Source organism: Sciurus carolinensis, chromosome 3, assembly GCF_902686445.1.
Source record: "Sciurus carolinensis chromosome 3, mSciCar1.2, whole genome shotgun sequence".
NCBI classification, from domain to species: Eukaryota; Metazoa; Chordata; class Mammalia; order Rodentia; family Sciuridae; genus Sciurus; species Sciurus carolinensis.
The window spans coordinates 120,320,061-120,337,125 of record NC_062215.1 but is presented as its reverse complement, the minus strand read 5'-3'; the positions used below and the strand labels follow the sequence as shown (position 1 = coordinate 120,337,125).

At 42.7% G+C, this 17,065-nt stretch overlaps 1 protein-coding gene across 1 annotated transcript in view; it reads right to left on the bottom strand.

The window, feature by feature from the left end:
• The window catches only part of Myo3b (myosin IIIB), a 237,969-nt gene that overhangs the window by 133,740 nt on the left and 87,164 nt on the right, over positions 1-17,065 (bottom strand). Inside the window, exons 15-16 of the mRNA XM_047544143.1 lie at positions 14,403-14,483; positions 1,204-1,306 (exon numbers count right to left, since the gene is read on the bottom strand). Of these exons, the coding sequence (XP_047400099.1) occupies positions 1,204-1,306; positions 14,403-14,483 (184 nt within the window). The remainder of the gene's footprint in view (positions 1-1,203; positions 1,307-14,402; positions 14,484-17,065) is intronic.

Below are 17,065 nucleotides of genomic sequence, written 5' to 3'. Positions count from 1 at the left end.
AACAGATGCAACAATGTTAGCATAGGATCAGAACCCAAGTCTTCCACCTGCCATATTAAGTGATCTTTCTGCCACATGAGAAATTCTAAACTTTGTTATTCTAATAGGAGGTGTTAGGTCTTTTCATCAAGTACCCTTGATTAAGCTATTCTATTTGGACAAGTTGTCTAGAGTAGTCTACTTCGAAAAGTAGTCCAATGGCAATTTGAGACCACTAGGGAAGGACTGGATTGAGAGTTTAATTTTTCAAGTCTCAAAATACTAAAAAGTCTCAAAAATTAATTTTTAAAAAATTGCAAACCAAGACAGTTTCTCTTTCCATGTGAAAAGATGCAAAGAACTCTTTAATGACCTGCTTCTTTCAACAAATCCTTGACTAAACCTTCCATGAAGTTCCCAACAATCAATTTGGGGCAAAATACAAAAGACAAGCTTCATCCTATTTGCACCTTCCCTTTTGCATAATCCACTTTTTCCTGTAGCTGTGTCCTCCTGCTGGTGACACATGTGATAGGGCCTGGGACCCTCTTCTGAGAGAAGGCAAGTTAGAACTCTTCCCTGAAGAACAGACCTAGGAATTCCTTAGGTTTCCAGGGCTTGGTTTCATGGCCTGAGCTCACATTAGCTGGTCACAACCTCTAACCTTAGTGGCTCAAATGGGTGCTGAAACCAGTGCACTAGGGCCCTGGGCAGGCTGGCTCCTTTTGAGTTATAATTAACTAACACTTGTGGGTAAACAGGAAGTTACAGTCAATGCTGAGTTTATTGACATGTCATTGTGCGTTTGCAGGATGCTTAGCAGCGTCGCTAGCTTCTACCTCCTAGAGCCAGTGCCATGACCCTTCTTTTCACAGTCATGACCATCCACCAAAAATGGCTTCAGACATTGCCAGATGGCTGGTTGTGGGGCCAGGGGAAGGGTTGCCCCCAGTTGAGAACCAGTGCTGTAATTTAATGTGGTCAAGTACAGACTTTACCATGAAAAGGACCCCCAAACGGGATTGTGTTCAGGTTGCCCTTGTAGAATCAAGACTTCTGCTCACAGAATAATGGCCTCTGATAGGGGAGAATCTGATGGGAAGCACGTTTTGGCTCCACTGTCTTCAATTCACCAACATGACGGTGGTAGGAACACTGTACTGCCTGTTAGAATAGAACACCTGAGTTCACAACAGGAAACTGGTGTGGATGGATAGGACTCACCAATTTTTCTTAGTGGCAGCAGGAGAGTAGTTTGAAGTCTCTGCATGGCCATAGTTAAATTCCACTTCTGGATGGCTTTTCAGATCAGTACCTGCCCTCAGACCTGAGAGAAAACAAATGAATGCTTAGAGGTTTTAAGCTAAGTTCAGAAGCAGGTTAGATTTTGTTGCCATCTGCACCTTGAAGCTCCTCTCTCCCTGCTCCCATGCCACTCCCTGACCATCTGGAGCCTTTCCTAGGATGTCATTAAAACTGACCAGTGTTCAATTTCCAGTACTGCAAAAATAAAACAAAAATCCTGACCTATGCTGGGACTCCAGGTCTTGCTCAATGCCAGGGCCCAGCTAGCAAGTTGGATAAAATAGCTCATGCTACTTCTCTCTGGTGATGGATATAAATAGTGGACAGGGATTATAGGCCCCTGAGTGAGGTAGGCCCAGCAGAAGCAGCATGCAATATTTGGAAGAGCACTGCTAGTCTTGTCTGGGCTGCCCACTGATGTGGGCAGGAGGTGGAGGAATAAATTCTCACAATGTGGGTAGGATTTGCTAGGAATCATCATCCCAGAAGTAACCAATTTCTACTTTTTAATTTTTTTTATTTGGGGATTGAACCCAGGGGTGCTCTGCCACTGAGCTACATCCAAAGTCCTTTTTGAATTTATTTTGAGACAGTCTTGCTGAGTTGCTGAGACTAGCCTCAAACTTGCCTCAGCCTTCTGAGTAGCTGGGATGACAGGTGTGTGCCACTGTGCCTGACTTCTGAATTGTTACTGAGGGCAGTTTACTGATGAACTTTTCAAGAGTGAGGGCAACAAATACAATTGTTTCTTTGGGCAACTACATCTGCCATGACTAATCAGTCATGACCCTCTTGTCCCCTGAAACTTAATTTAGCTTCAAGTTCCTCAACACAACACATCAATGGTTGTCAAAGCATGGGCCCTCAGCTAGCAGCATCAGCATCACCTGGAAACTTGTTAGAAATGCACATTTTTGAGAACTACCGTGGACCTAGTGCATGAGAAACCCTGGGGGTGAGCCGGCAATCCCTGTTTTAGGCACGTTCTCCAGGTGACCCCCTCCCTGTTGGAGAGTGAGAGACACTATTTTTAGATCAATGATTCTTAATCCTGATATTGCATCAGAATCACCCACGATGATTTTTAACATACCTGAGCCCAGCCCCTAGAGATTCTAAAACTGACCTGGCATCAGTTATTAAAAACTCCCCAGATAATTTTTTTTTTTTTTTTTTTTTGGCAGTACTGGGGATTAAATCCAAAGGTGCTCTTTTTAAGTTTTATTTTGAGACAAGATCTAAGTTGCCCAGCCTGGCCTTGAACTTGCAGTCCTCCTCTGCCTCCCAAGTCAGTGAGATTACAGGTGTGTGCCACAACCCCTGAACCCAAAGAATTTTAATGGGTGACCAGGCCTAGGAACCATAGTTCTAAGTAGTCGCTACCATTCAGTTGGGGTAGAAAAGAGTCCACACCTATTCACCATCTTTATTTTAGATAATCTAGAAGTGACCAAACCAAAGTACAACCTACAAAGATAATCTATAGACTTGACAATTGTGATATAATATGGGACACTAAAATGTAAAAAGTTGAACATTATCATGATAGAACATTTGACAGAAATGAAGCATAAAAAAAGAAAAATATATATAGAAATAAATTGTTTTGGGTTGTCTGTTTTGGGAAAAGTGTACTCTGATTTTGAATTGCTGTTTTGGTTCCTTAAACATAAATATCTCTGTGTAGAAGAAATGTAATCCTTTGAGCTATTAGCGGTAGATAAAACCATCTGTTGTTGTTATTGCTATAGACATTGAAAGGATAAAGAAAAAAATTTAATGGAACATTATTACATTTTTATTATTACACAAAAAGCATTATAACCAGGCAATGAAAACAAAATTGAAAAAAAAAAAAAAAAAAAAAAAAAGACTAGGAATGCAGTCTCAGCCTTTCTGAATATCATTAGCTGATCCCCTCCCTCCCTCTCCTGCCCTCTAATGATTGATAAACTCCAGTTAGAGCACAGGCAGGCCTTCTTTCTCCCTCTCAATTGTTCAGCCTCAGCTCACTTGTCGTGCTATGATAAGCAACATAAAAGCCAAAGCTGACCGAGAAAAAGAAGAGCCCACTTCAGCGACACAAATATATTTGTTTTCTTATTAAGAAGGAAAATTGCCACAACTAATTTGTAACCTAGTTTTCTGGCCCAATTCAGCAGCACCAAAAGCTACCACTGATCAAAGCCCAAATGGTACTGCTTCTGTGGAAAGCTGAGACTGCAGGCTTTTGTCTGAACCTACTTCAAGACCCTCCGTTAAAAAAAAGAAAAGAAAAATAGTGTTCAATAGCAATCGAAGCAGGTAAAAAACATAAAGTATAGAAGACCCAGAAGCCCTTTTTTGGCTTTGGACTCTCCTTACGATGATGCCATGTTCAAGACCAGAAAAAGAGGAAGAATCGACATCTTTACCTGGAGCTCAGCAAATACCCTACCCCCCACCCTGTTACTTGGCTTGCGTTTCCACTAAAACACATAGAATTTCTGTTCATGTAATTGAAGGGAAAACTTATTCCATGTTTCTTATTCATTTACACTTCAGTCATCAAAATATTGATTTTTAAGAGTTATTTGAAGTATAAAAACCAAACAGAAAACTTACAGAATATTCTTAATAAAGCTTAGAGGAAGTCTGTGCCTCCATCCCCCAGCCTTGCCTGAAAAGCAGGGAGAGGAATTTGGGTCAGACTAAAGAGATAAACTTAAGTAAATTGAGATTATCAATCCATTGAGTTCAAAGCAGGATCCAAATCGTCACATACTTCTAAATGTGCCCTGGTGACATTGATCACTAAACAAGGAGATTGAGGGAAACCGAGATATAGAGAAAGAAACAAAAGAAACAAGTCACTCAATTTAGGTGAATGGGTGGGTTGAAGGACTTACACCAGCCACATGGTTAAAAAATACAACCGTGAAGGTAAATGGCATAAATGTTCATAAAATGCCAAACTTGGGGAATGTGCAGCAGGGGCCATAGAGATGGGGAGGTTGTTAAGTTTCTGGTTTTAAAGAAGTAAAGCAAAATTGGGAGTGGAGTTCTCCAGAGGAGCTGGAGCCCTTCCGAAATCTGATTGAGAACGTGTAGATATATATCTTAGAGCTTATAGAACATATAGAGCTTACAGAATAGAAACCATTCATATTGTCCAGAAAAAAAAAATGAGCTGAGTCTTCACTAGACCATTTTGAAATAAGATGGGAAAGCATTTGACTGTCAGGGGAAGAAAAGAAAACTCCCTTAACAGGGGTTGGGAACTCAAATGCCTTTGGGGCCACCCAGGAAACAGAAGCATGTGAGGAACCAGGCCGAGGAAGGGGAGTAGGGAGGCCTGTCGTGAACTAGAGGATGCGGGCCCCATTTAAAGACTGACACAACATCTGTGGAGGCTGAACCTCAGGAAGCTTCAAAGAGAGGCATGGGACAGCAGGTCCCCCAGAGCCTCCAGTAAAACCAGCCTCATGGACACCTTGATTTTGGACCTCTTGATTTTGGACCTCTATCCTCCAGAACTGTAATAGAATAATTTTCTGTTGTTTTAAGCTATGGAGTTTGTGACAATTTGTTATGGCTGCCCTAGGAAATTATTATAGGGACTTGGGTGGCATGACAGATGTTAAGGCCTAAAATTACAAGAAGGAACAGAAGAAAAAGATCAGGAATCTACATTCAACTTGATTTGGCTGGTGGGGAAGAAAAATTAGAAAGTGATGGGGAAAACTCCATTTTTTTAAAAATAAACACCAATGTATGGATGATTATATTCTGTGTGTCGTTTTAAGAACTTAACAAAAGATAACTCATTTAATCCTCATGGTAACCCTAAAAGGTAGAGATCACCATTATTTGCATTTTGCAGCTGGGGATATTGAGGCAAAGGGAGATTAAATGACTTGCCCAGTGTCACATAGCTGGAGAGGGGCAGAATCAGGGTTCAAACTCCTGTAATTTTGCCCCAAAGTCTGAATCCCTAAATATTATATTGTGCAGCCCCCTTACTTAAACATTAAAAATTATAACCCCTACTCTTTTTCTCTTTCTCTTTTTTTCCCCTTTATAAATGGAAACAAAAATTCTTTCATGTTCCTGGAGCTTGAAAGGTCCCACAGATCAGCAGCTGCAGGTGGAACTTCTGGCCTGGCCTAGTGTTTGGTGACCACCCAGTGGATAAGACCCAAGCAGTGCTTCCGCAGGGACAGTCTTGGTAGAGTTCCCAGTTGGTGATCTGGGTTGGGTAAACTTTCCTGCCCCCCTAATGGCCCTGGCAGAGAAAGTGCATAAAGATGAGGCTCAAAAGCCCAGCCTTCTCCTTCTAACCACCTCTGGCAGATTTCATAAGGAGCCAGAGTGGTTTCTGGCTGAAGTGACAGCTGGTCAGCAGCCATCCTATCAGAACATGAAGAGTCCAACTCGCGGGAGGTCTGACAGGCAAATGCCACCGAAAGCAGCACTGAGAAAGTTAAATTCCTTTCTTAAAGAGCAGGGTCTCATGGACACTTTTTTTCCTACACCACATCTAAAACCCTGGCCTCTATCTCCAACACATAAGACAAGTGCAGTAATTTTCAGGCCTCGGAGTGCATTTTCCACTTTGATTCTCCAGTACTTAATTCCAGTTATTATCCCAGTTAAACTTTCACAGAGTTCAAAGAAAATCTTGCCTGATAATTGCTTTCCCCAACTTGGAAGCTAAGGAGGAAGGTTTTCCCTCTCCTTGGAATCAGCTGCTTGCTTATCTGGGAAGTTCCTTCACTCTGAACATGGAGGGCTGTTATTCCATTCACAGTATTCTCATTCACCCTCCAACTGGATTTATTTTTATAATTTATGCCCTGCCTGCTTCCAAAATGGGATTAGAGGTAGCTTCATACAGCCTGTGCTCTTGTGATTCTGTTCATTGGCCAATACAGTACTTTTCTCAAGCCTGGGGCACAGAGGCCTGGTTCCACGTGAGACTGTACCCATCTGAGGGGGAAACAATTTTAATGTTGTTTATGTGATCACCCAAAAGCACTTCGCAGAATGTTTTGCACCGACAGAATGTTGAGGAGACGGGGAGGAGAACAGCAGATCAGGAGTTAGGAAGTCTTGACACAGGAAAGTTCCTTGCTACCATATGTAAAATGGGTAGGATTCCCACCCTACTTCTCAAGGTTACTATAATGATAATTATTGCAAGGAAATTGGGGGAAAGCTCTTTGTATAAACTGTAAATTGCAGTGAAAAGTATAAGATGTCAGGAAAATAACAACTAATCAAGAAAGAAACACCTGTTGGGTCATTTTTATTTTTTCCAGTGCTGGGAACAAAACCAGGTCCTCAGACATGCTTAGTGCAAGGAGCCAGACTTCAAAGTCTATCTAGTGTATGACTCCATTTATAGATCCCTCTGGAAAATGCAAAACTATAGGGACAGAAGACCCATCAGTGGTCACCAGGGGCTGAGGGTGAGGGAGCAGGACCATGAGAGAACTTTTGGGAAAGTGGTGAAGTGGGGTTACCTGGTAGAACGTGTTAGGCCAATCTGATTAAAGTATTTGAATTTTACTGCTTATAAATCATACCTTAATAAACTTGACTTCGAAGAAGTTAGTAGAATTTGAAAAAATAAAATGAAAAGGTTTCCTTCTCCTCAAACTGGGCCTATTCCTGGGAAGCAGGACCAATCTGCCTCTAACCCATCAGGAGAGGGTGGGAAGGGAGGGCCTTGCTGTGGATGGGGACCCTTCACAACTATTTGCAGCATTGATCATAGCTGGTTTTGACACTAAGCACTTGGCTCAAAGTCTATGAAATTAGCAGGCTCTAGTTGCTTGTACATTTCAACCGTCACAACTTTATTGATGAGAATGGCTACCAGCTGTCACCCTTGCCTCCTCCTCTGTGCTTGGCCATTCAGACTTCATGGCCACAGCAAATCAAACTGGGATCCTGCTATGGCTCTTCATGTTGGGGTTTGAACTCTTGGCCAAATGACTGCAGCTCAGCTGTTATGCTGCCAATCACCCGTCACTGTGGGTTAAACTTGATAGGCACACCAAGATCTTCCAACTTCTCAGACATCTGAAAGGCCACTTTTTTTTTTTAAAGACCACTTTCTTTCCACACCAGCAGGCAACAAATCAACAAATCTGGGTGATATTTAGTTCCTGAACTTTCTTACAGAACAAGTTGCAAAAGGACCTCAAATCAGTGAGAGGAGGAAATGGTGTCAATCATCCATCACCTAAGTCTTAGCAGTTTTGAATTTCCAGAAAAAAACTACCCACACAAATGAATCAAGCTCTCAGAACCATGGAACATAGTTCTTTGCAAAAACAAAGGCAAAACCCAAACCCGAGAGTTTCACCTGTTATTATTGTGTTCTAATTTTTCTCTGATAAGTAAGACACAAGTTAAAACTTAGAGAGCTATAGTTTTATAAAGATTTTATTGTAACTATTTGAGATGTGACTTAAGCAAGAGATAAGTGAAGACTTGGAAAGTTCCTTTTTCATAAAGATTTTATTGTAATTATATCTGAGATTCGACAGGTACTATTTTTCTATGAAGGTAAGAGACATAGTTTCATCTTTGAAGTTGCAACATTCTTATGCTAACCTTAGAAGACTATTTCACATTTTTTTTTTCACATTTAGAAAAAGGTACAGAAAGGGAACATTTACCCACTATCTACCACGTGCAAGGTACTGTGCAGGAAGGTTGCATATAGTATCTGCTATCATCTGCTCAAGGTCCTCATAATCAGGCCTCAGTGGGTCCCCTTTTGCAGCTGCCAAGACTTAGGTTCCAAAGTTAAGCAGTTTCCCCCAAAACTATATGGCAAATGGTGGGATAGCCAGATTTAAAGTTCTTTATTTTGACTTCAAACTCTACATGCTTTGGACAGCATAGTAAGTCCTCCCAAAGCATTGATTAGTACTCTATGTCCATGGGCCATGCCCAAGATGACCACCCATGGCAGAGTCTGGTCTATGGAAAAAGTCTCTGAAACCACGCTTAAACTCACAGGATCCATAAGAAGATATAATATATTGAAACTCTGTTTCTGTCTTATCTGTAAAGGGGGAATGACTTCTATTCACAAGAACCTTTTGAGGAAAAGAAGTCTGATCTTTCTTGCCACAGCACAGTTAATTTTTCCTCTAAGTATTTCTTCACTACTGTGTAATTGCAGCCTGGAGAACTAATAAAAGTTACAAAATGTGGTAACATGTTTTATTCTTCTCATGTAACAAATGGAAGGCAGGGCATCAAGGTAACTAGAGTGTGCAGCGCTGTCATTCCATGTGCAGATGGAGGGTGGCATGTGGACACAGCCTTTTTGTCCACAGATTATGATCTTTTATCTGAGGGCCATAATGGAGAGAACAGATGCCAAACTAAAAGACTCTAACCACTGACTCCCTCTGAAGTTTTGTTTGTTTGGTTTTTGTTTTGGTATTAGGTACTGGGGATTGAACTCAAGAGCACTCTACCTCCGAGCTACACCCCCAGCCTCCTTTATAAATTTTTTATTTTGAGACAGGGTCTCAGAAAGTTGCTGAAGTTGGTCTCCAATTTGTAATCCTCCTACTTCAGCCTCCTGAGTAGCTGATATTACAGGTCAGCTCCACCCTCAAGTTTTAATCTCAAACCTTGGGGATGCCAACTGCCATAGCCAAGTTTCATTGTAAGCATGTTTCCCTGTCATGCCAATGACAAGCGTAAGTGGCCACCAGCCCACATTGATTTTGAGACTTTCTGTGTGTGTACTAGGTGGACAGTAAACACCCTGCCCTCTGGTTTGTGTAATCCTAACACAGCGGTAATTTTATTAACAGCAAAGGATATTCCTCTGCATTCCAAACCAAGCCATGACAAGAATTCTGTTGTTTGTGCCAAGGAGAGTTTTGGCCTCATTTCTTGACAGACATCCTGAAGCCACAGGCCTGGTCTTCTCCCTGCTGTAAATCACTTGCTATAAGCCACACTTCTAGTGACTCTCTGTGGGTCCTAACCACGCTCATGGCAGGCACGTTTCCCCAGAGTGAATCATGATGCTTGCCCCCAAGATATTTTCCCCTCTAAAATGTTAAGCCTACAGCTGTCAGAAATCAGCCACAGCTCTTCACTAAGAGCTGAAGAAACCAAGACAGCATGAGAGTGGACTGAGCGGGACCCCTGGCCTCAGCCTGAAGGACACCTTGTTTCTGAGGAAACAAAGGTTTTACTACCGGCTAGCTTGCAGTTCACAACTCATCTCAAGTCCAGGTGTACGAGTAATTTTTTTCTTCCAGATGTTTCTTTGCTAATGTGAGAATGTAGCCAGAAATGCTAGGAAAGGGGAGGCAGCCGGCTCCTTCCCTGTGGCCAAGAAGCATTTGGAACTTGTCTTCTCCCACACTTGTGCTTCCTCTGACAAGGACTCAGGCTCTGAGGAATTAAACTTTTGTGAAGAATGAAGAAGTATCTTTCTAAGAAAGAGAGATGGAGTGAAGAAAAGAATGGAGTAGATGTAGAACAATAACTAGAGACACAGAAAGAGGGACAGAGCCATGCTGGTTCCAGGTGGACCTTTCTCTCAGTGTCCCTCTTGCATCCTTCTGATTGACTTGTGGTCAACAACCCACGGTGCACAGCTTCATCAGAATGAAAAATATCTACTGTGATCGTTTCTACCTGCACGAGTCAGCTCAAGGCGTATCTGGGGCTGTTTTAAGACGACTCTTGCCTTTGCATTGTTTTAAATTTTGTAGAACTTCTGTACAATGTATATTGACATAATAGAGATTTTTCATTTATTCAAACAGGGTCCCTTGAAGGAGAGCATAGTTTAGAGTTCTCTATGTTGGAGTTAGAGAATTTGAAGCTCCAAAACAAATCCTATTGTTTACCACAAATGTCCCAGCATAAGGCATGTGCTTAAACGAAGCAATGAATGAATGAAAGAAATGCCCAAATTAAAATGAAGTTGTGGAACACACACCTACAGATACTCGCAGAAATCTGGTTCTAGGAAATTGCTGCACCCTCCTAGTTATTGCCAGTCCACCAGAAATGCTGAAGGAAACAAGCTAACTTTAAGTTAGACAGGGCTAGCTACCCTGCGAGAGTTTAAACATTAAGATAGTTATAAAAACCAAAACGAGAGTTGGTTGTTACATGACCGAGTCAGGCCATCTGGATGTGGAGCTTGCTCTCCCTCCTGGAAGCAGCATTTAAAGCAACTCCTTTCTGCAGGAGTCACAGGATACACTCGGCGTTCCAACCGCAGGCCATTTAAAATGCCTGTCCACAGACTCAAGGCGCCCCCTTGGCCTCTGCTGTGTCACTGCTCATACCCAGAAAAGCACTCCCCGAGAGGGCTTCAGAGGAGAAACGCCATTGATGTTGGCCTATTGTTGTCTTCTGGCCGTATTGTGGGCAGGGCCCAGGAGGGTATGCAGGGAGCTGATCCCAGAACAGTGAGAAAGAACAGTTTCCACAGAAGCCAGGAGATGAAAGGTGCTGTAAACTAATGGGCTCTTCTGTGTGTGTGTGTGTGTGTGTGTGTGTGTGTGTGTGTGTGTCTGTGTGTGTCTGTGTAAGAGGGGAGTGTGGGACTGGACGAGCCAGCCCCTCCTGGGAGACACTCTGAAAGTCTGTTCCCAGCCCTCCTCGATCACCTACTCAGAGGACATTTGCTCACCACTTTGCTCTTTAAAAAACAGATCCTGAATTAGAGGGCAATTGTAAGTTAGTGCCATTAAAAAATACCAAAGAATGAGACAATATAGAAATTCCCTGTAGTTTGTGCTGACAGTATTCACTGAGGAATACGCACTTTTTTAGTTGAATGATTATAGTTAAATTCACTTTGTGAAACCTAATAGCTGATTAAAAAAAAAAATCATAGATTAGTAATGGAATAAATATAACTTAATTTTCACTTAGAATAACCCATCTATTTTCCAGTTTAAAAATGAACATGTTTTTAATTCTTTGGCATTTAAAGGAATGCACTTTCCTATGACAAGAGAGTATCACTAAACTTAACCAATTAAAAAAAAAAATTGCCACTTTTGCCAAGGTGACATTCAAAGTTGTTTCCCCAAGCCCCAAAAGGAAACTGGCAATCAATCCGTTGGCACAGGAGCCCACACTCCCTCATCCCTGGTCTCCCCACAGCTCAAAAAGGCCCTTTACTGCCTGCACAGTTAGACACACAGGAAATGTATCCTTATGTACCTAGGGTGTTTTTCCCATTTGTTTTCTCTTCCAGCATTTGATCACTGACTGGTGAACTGTTTAGGCCCACAGAGATCTCCAGACCACCAGCTCATGTATTTAAAAGGCATCTGTTTATTTTGAAAATGCAAATAGGGCCTACCTCAAAGACTGATAGGCAAGAAGTGACCCCCTGAGCTAGGGGAAAGGCTTCCAGTCTGAGGCTGGTCCCTCCCTCCGTCACACCAAGATCACTTGCCTCAGAGCCACTTAACCCAAGCCTGGGAATCCAAGGGAAGGCCCACAATGAAACAGAGCAGGCTCATCTCTCAAGAATCAGCCAGGGGGATCATTTTACCTCCAATTTAAAGCACTGAAGCCACTTACAAAAGAATCCTGAGCCTTTGAAACAGTGGTTCCTCCTCTGAGGGCTGCCTGGAGGAGGACCCCATCGTGGGGACATTGGCTCCTACCAGTGGCTGCCCAGTCCTCACAGGGAGAAAGCCCGGGAAGGTTAATACCGACTTTGATCTCTGTCAAGGCATACCAGAAAGAATTAATTTACATTTCAGATGAAAAAGGTTGACAGCATGAAAAGGCAGCTTGTTGCTGGTATGTGAATGCGTAGTAATAGATCGGGAATTCTGAGAGGAAGTTCTGAGGAAGCTGAAGGGATCAGCCACGCGGCTGCTTTATTGGGAAGGAGATGAAAGGAAAACAAATTTCAATATGCGCTGCTCTGCAGCAACATGTAGGCCAAATGCTTCCTAAATTTCAAGGGCTGCTCTTTAAAAAAAAAAAAAACATATTTTAGTGACACCCTTTCTAAAAAAAATGACTATGATTCAGAACTAGAAATACCAACAAATACATTTCACAGAATTTAAATTCCAAATAAAATAATAACTGTTGAAAAAAATAATCAATTAGAGATTAATTTTAGAAAACTACGAGACATGGCTGTGCTGAGATATTCCTGAGTTTTCCCTGTAGGTTTCAAAATTGAGGCAACTGCTGTATCTGGGTCTCGTTCCACTTGGAAATGTCCTAGTGGCAACCAGGGGAGCTTGTAATGAGAAGATCATGCTTTGGGAAATTCTGACCCCAAATGGAGAAGTCCAGATGTGTTGCTTTGCTTTTCAGGTAAATATAACAAGGCCTTCGAATCTAAGCTTACAGAAAACATTCTCAAGGCAAATACTCTGCCTTTGAAATTGCAAATGCTGCCATCCTATTTCTGGAACCCTACCACCAATGCAAAACCAGCACACCGGTCCTGTTGTGGTATTGGCTGAAGAGCAGAGAATTGTTTGCCTTCCCTCTCGCTGCCACCAAGGGCAGTGGTGGCCTTGGAGCCACCTTCATGCCTGTCTAAGCTCCTGTGGAGTCGGTTAATATATGTCCCCACACCACTTAATAGTTGGGAACACTGGCTTTGAGGCTAAGGAAGAGGGGTGCTTGCAAAGCTCTAGGGAACAAAAAAGAAAAAGAGGCACTTTAAAAAAACACGTCCTGTCCAGTTCCATAAAGTACCCGCCCTGCTAGTGATTCACCGAGCCAATGTGAAGGTCACTGTCCTGAGACCACACTGGTGAGGCAGTGTTCACTTGGCATCACGCAGTGCAAAACAGGGAGCGTCTCAAGAGGATTTTCAGAGAAGGAAAGCTGAATTTATGATTTTTATATACTGGACTCGGGGTCTACGATGTACAAGCTCCAAGTTTATATTTTAAAACGTGCTGGGATTTGGGGCAAAGCACAAGATCAGAAACCAGCCTGGTGTCCTCTTTTGATGGGAGACTGCGTGTGTGTGTGTGTGTGTGTGTGTGTGTGTGTGAGTTCTGTGATGCCTGTTAGGGAAGCAGAGAAAAGCTACAAGGTGAATTGTTCTCTTCCTGAGACTTTGAAGTCCTAGAGCTTAGAATTGTAGGAGATGGTGTTAAAAGTGACACATTTGCATTTAAATGGCTTCCAAAATATATTAGTTCTGAATGAAGATTTCAGGCCTCCACTGGGGTCTAAGACAGTTCTGAGAAGTATCCTGGGAGCTGAGTTCTGTGTAGGGACCTGCTTGAAAGGTTGCAGCTGTCTCATTGAAGAATTTGCTTCCAGCTTGGTATTTTCTGAAACCCTATTTTGCTCCCCATTGCTCAGTTCACTGGGACTCTCTCATTCTGTCTCCAATTTCTTGGGTTGCTGAAGCTCCTGGCACACACAGGGGCTTGTTTCTTCTGATCCTCAATTAGGAATATACAGCTTCAAATGAGGATGGGGGCTTGACCCAGCAACCAGAGTGGACATACCATTTGCAGAACAGCAGAGTGACCTGAGATCCAGGGAGCCGGTAGATGAGCCAGTAACCAGAGCACATGGTTCTTAGGCTGCCAAGGGCCAGCTGAGCTGTAAGATCAACCATGTGCTCACCCGTGGGACCCAGAGGTCCCAGCTAGTCACATACAGGAAACTTCAGTGACTGGGAAGTTGCTGAGTGAAATTCCTCTTCTGCCATGCTGAGAGACAGACAGGTCTTGTGAATCATCAGAGACATTCTAAACTAGTGCTGTGGTTGCACAGATGAGGGACTTGTCACTCCAAGAGGGAAAGAGATTTGTCCAGCTGGCAGTATGCCTGGGTTCAGATGGCACTGACAAGCTATGAGGTCATGGACAAGTAACTTCACCTCTCTGCGCCTCAGTTTCCTCCTTTATAAAAGCAAGACTATCAAAACCTGCTTAGTCAAGCCTGGCAACTACAAACGCTCACTGTGACATGGGGGGGGGGTGAAGGAATAAATGTGAGGACCCCCCACTGGAACCACTGGTTCACACCAGGGCTCCTATTATTAGCTTTCCAGCCTTTCTACACTCATTTGAATGTAATCACAGAATATTTTCAAGTGGACACTGTGAAAATGATGTTTTAATTACCTGCTTGAATATGAACAGCAGACTCACTCCTTCCGTTGCTTATTTTCTTGAATTTGCTTCGAGCTTCATATCCTCTCCAGGCTAAAAATATAAAACCATGTGCTAGGAATGACATTAATTTAAGAACGTGCCAGAGAATTGATAGAAGCTGTTCCCCGCTCCCCCCAATCTATTATGCCTCTCCTCCTCCCTTTTGCTTTCTCACTGAACAAAATAAGCAGAGCTACGTGAGCTCTGGTGGGGAAGTGGGGCCTCTCTTTGCTGGCAACTTGGCTTCCCAGATGCTTCTGAGGAGGCATTTTTTGTTTTGTTTTGTTGTTTTGTTTTGTTTAAGCAGCGAGTTTCCAGAGCATGCTGAATTCTACTTATGAATCCCTTGGGTCAGTTACCCCAGGTGAGGTGGTTCCCTCTCATTCCAAATCATGGAGGAAACCTCTCTTCAGGACTTGGAGTTACGGGTGGGATGAGGGGAACAGGGGCTGGAGGGATGGTGGAAGAACTGAAATAGCCTCGTCCTTTTGATATTTTGTATTTAGGAGAAAGATATAAACATGAAAGAGAGAAAGATAAAAGAGGGGAGTCAAGGGAAGTAACAAGGAGCACTCTGCAAGAAGGATGCGCAGGGAGGGGAAGCGGCCATGGGAGGGGAAGCGGCCATGGGAGGGGAAAGGCAAGGAAGACAGCTGGACAGGACAGAGGAAGGAGCTGGGGTGAGTCCTTTAGATACAGACTGAAGCAAGAAGCCACCCAGCAGCCGCAGGAGCGGCTCTCTTCTTTGCTACCCGACCTCGGCCTGAGCATTGCAATTCTTCAAGCACACTGTGGTCTTGGGTCCTGAGAACATGAAGGAAGTCATCCACCAAGGCCAAGATCTGGTGCTTTCAAAAACAGACACGAAGACCAATGGAACAGAAGCCACAGGGACAAACCCACATGTATACAGTTATCTCATACTAGACCAAGGCGCCATAAACAAACATGTAATGGAGAAAAGACAGCTTCTTCAACAAATAGTGCTGGGAAAGCTGGAAATCCGTGAGTAGTGGAATGAAGCTGAACCCCCATCTCTCTCATCCTGTATAAAACTCAACTAAAAGTGGAGCAAGGACCTAGGCATCAGACCATGGGCCTGCACCCACTAGAAGGAAAAGGCCTCACTCTCCACCATGTTGGCTTAGGAATGAATTCCTCCATAAGACTCCTAAAATGTACAAAGTAAAATCAAGAATCAACAAATGGGATGGTATCAAACTAAAAGGCTTCTTCACAGAAAGGGGAGCAATCAAGAATGTGAACAGAAAACTTACAGAATGGGAGAAAATCTTTACCATCTGCACCTGAGAGAGAGCATTAATCTCTAGGATATATAAAGAACTCAAAAACCTTTTTTTTGGGGGGGGGGTACTGGGGATTGAACTCAGGGGCACTGAGCCACATCCCTAGCCCTATTTTTTGTTTTATTTAGAGACAGGTCTCACTGAGTTGCTTAGCACTTCGCTATTGCTGAAACTGGCTTTGAATTCTCAATCCTCCTGCCTCATCCTCCCGAGCTGCTGGGATTACAGGCGTGCACCATCACGCCCAGCTAAGAACTCAAAAAACTTAACACCACAAAAATCCAAATAACCCAATCAATAAATAGGCAAAGGAACAGAGAAGGCACTTCACAGAAGAAAAAAATACAAATGGTCATAAAATTTATGAAGAAGTATTCAATATTTCCAGCAATTAGAGAAATGCAAATTAAAACTACACTGAGATTTCCTCTCACTCCAATCAGAATCGCAATTATCAAGAATACAAGTAACAATAAATGTTAGTGAGGATGTAGGGGGAAAAGTTTCACTTATACATTGCTGGTGGGACTACAGATTGGTGCAACTGCTATGGAAAGCGGTATGGAGATTCCTTAGAAAACTTGGAATGGAACCACCATTTGACCCAGTTATACCACTCCTTGGTTTACACCCAAAGGACTTAAAATCACCATATTACAGTGATACAGCCATATCAATGTTTATAGCAGTTCAATTCACAATAACCAAGTTATGGAACCAACTTAGGTACCCTACAACAAATGAATGGATAAAGAAAATATGGTATAGATACACAATGAAATATTGCTCAGCCATAAAGAAGAATGAAATTATGGCGTTTGCTGGTAAATGGTTGGAACTGGAGAATATCATGCTAAGTGAAATAAGCCAGTCCAAAAAAACCAAAGGCTGCATGTTCTATCTGATGGATGCTAACTGATATCAAAGGAGAGTAAGGAGAGGAAGAATAGAAGTTCACTGGATTAGACAAAGGTGAATGAAGGGAAGGGAAAGGGGATGGGAATAGGAAAGACAGTAGAATGAATTGGACATAACTTTTCTATGTTCATATATGAACACAGCCCCAGTGAAACTCCACATCATGTATAACTACGAGAATGGGATCCTAATTAGGATGAGTTACACTCCATGTATGTATAATATGTCAAAATACATTCTACTGTCATGTATATCTACGAAGAACAAATTTTAAAAAAGAAAAAGAAAAAGAAAAAGATCTGGTGCTTTTATAACCGTTTGTCCAAAGCACAGAAGCTCAGCTGCTGTTGCTAACCCCCATGACTCCTCCATGTGCAGAGAGGCACCCACAGGGTAGGACTTAGCAGA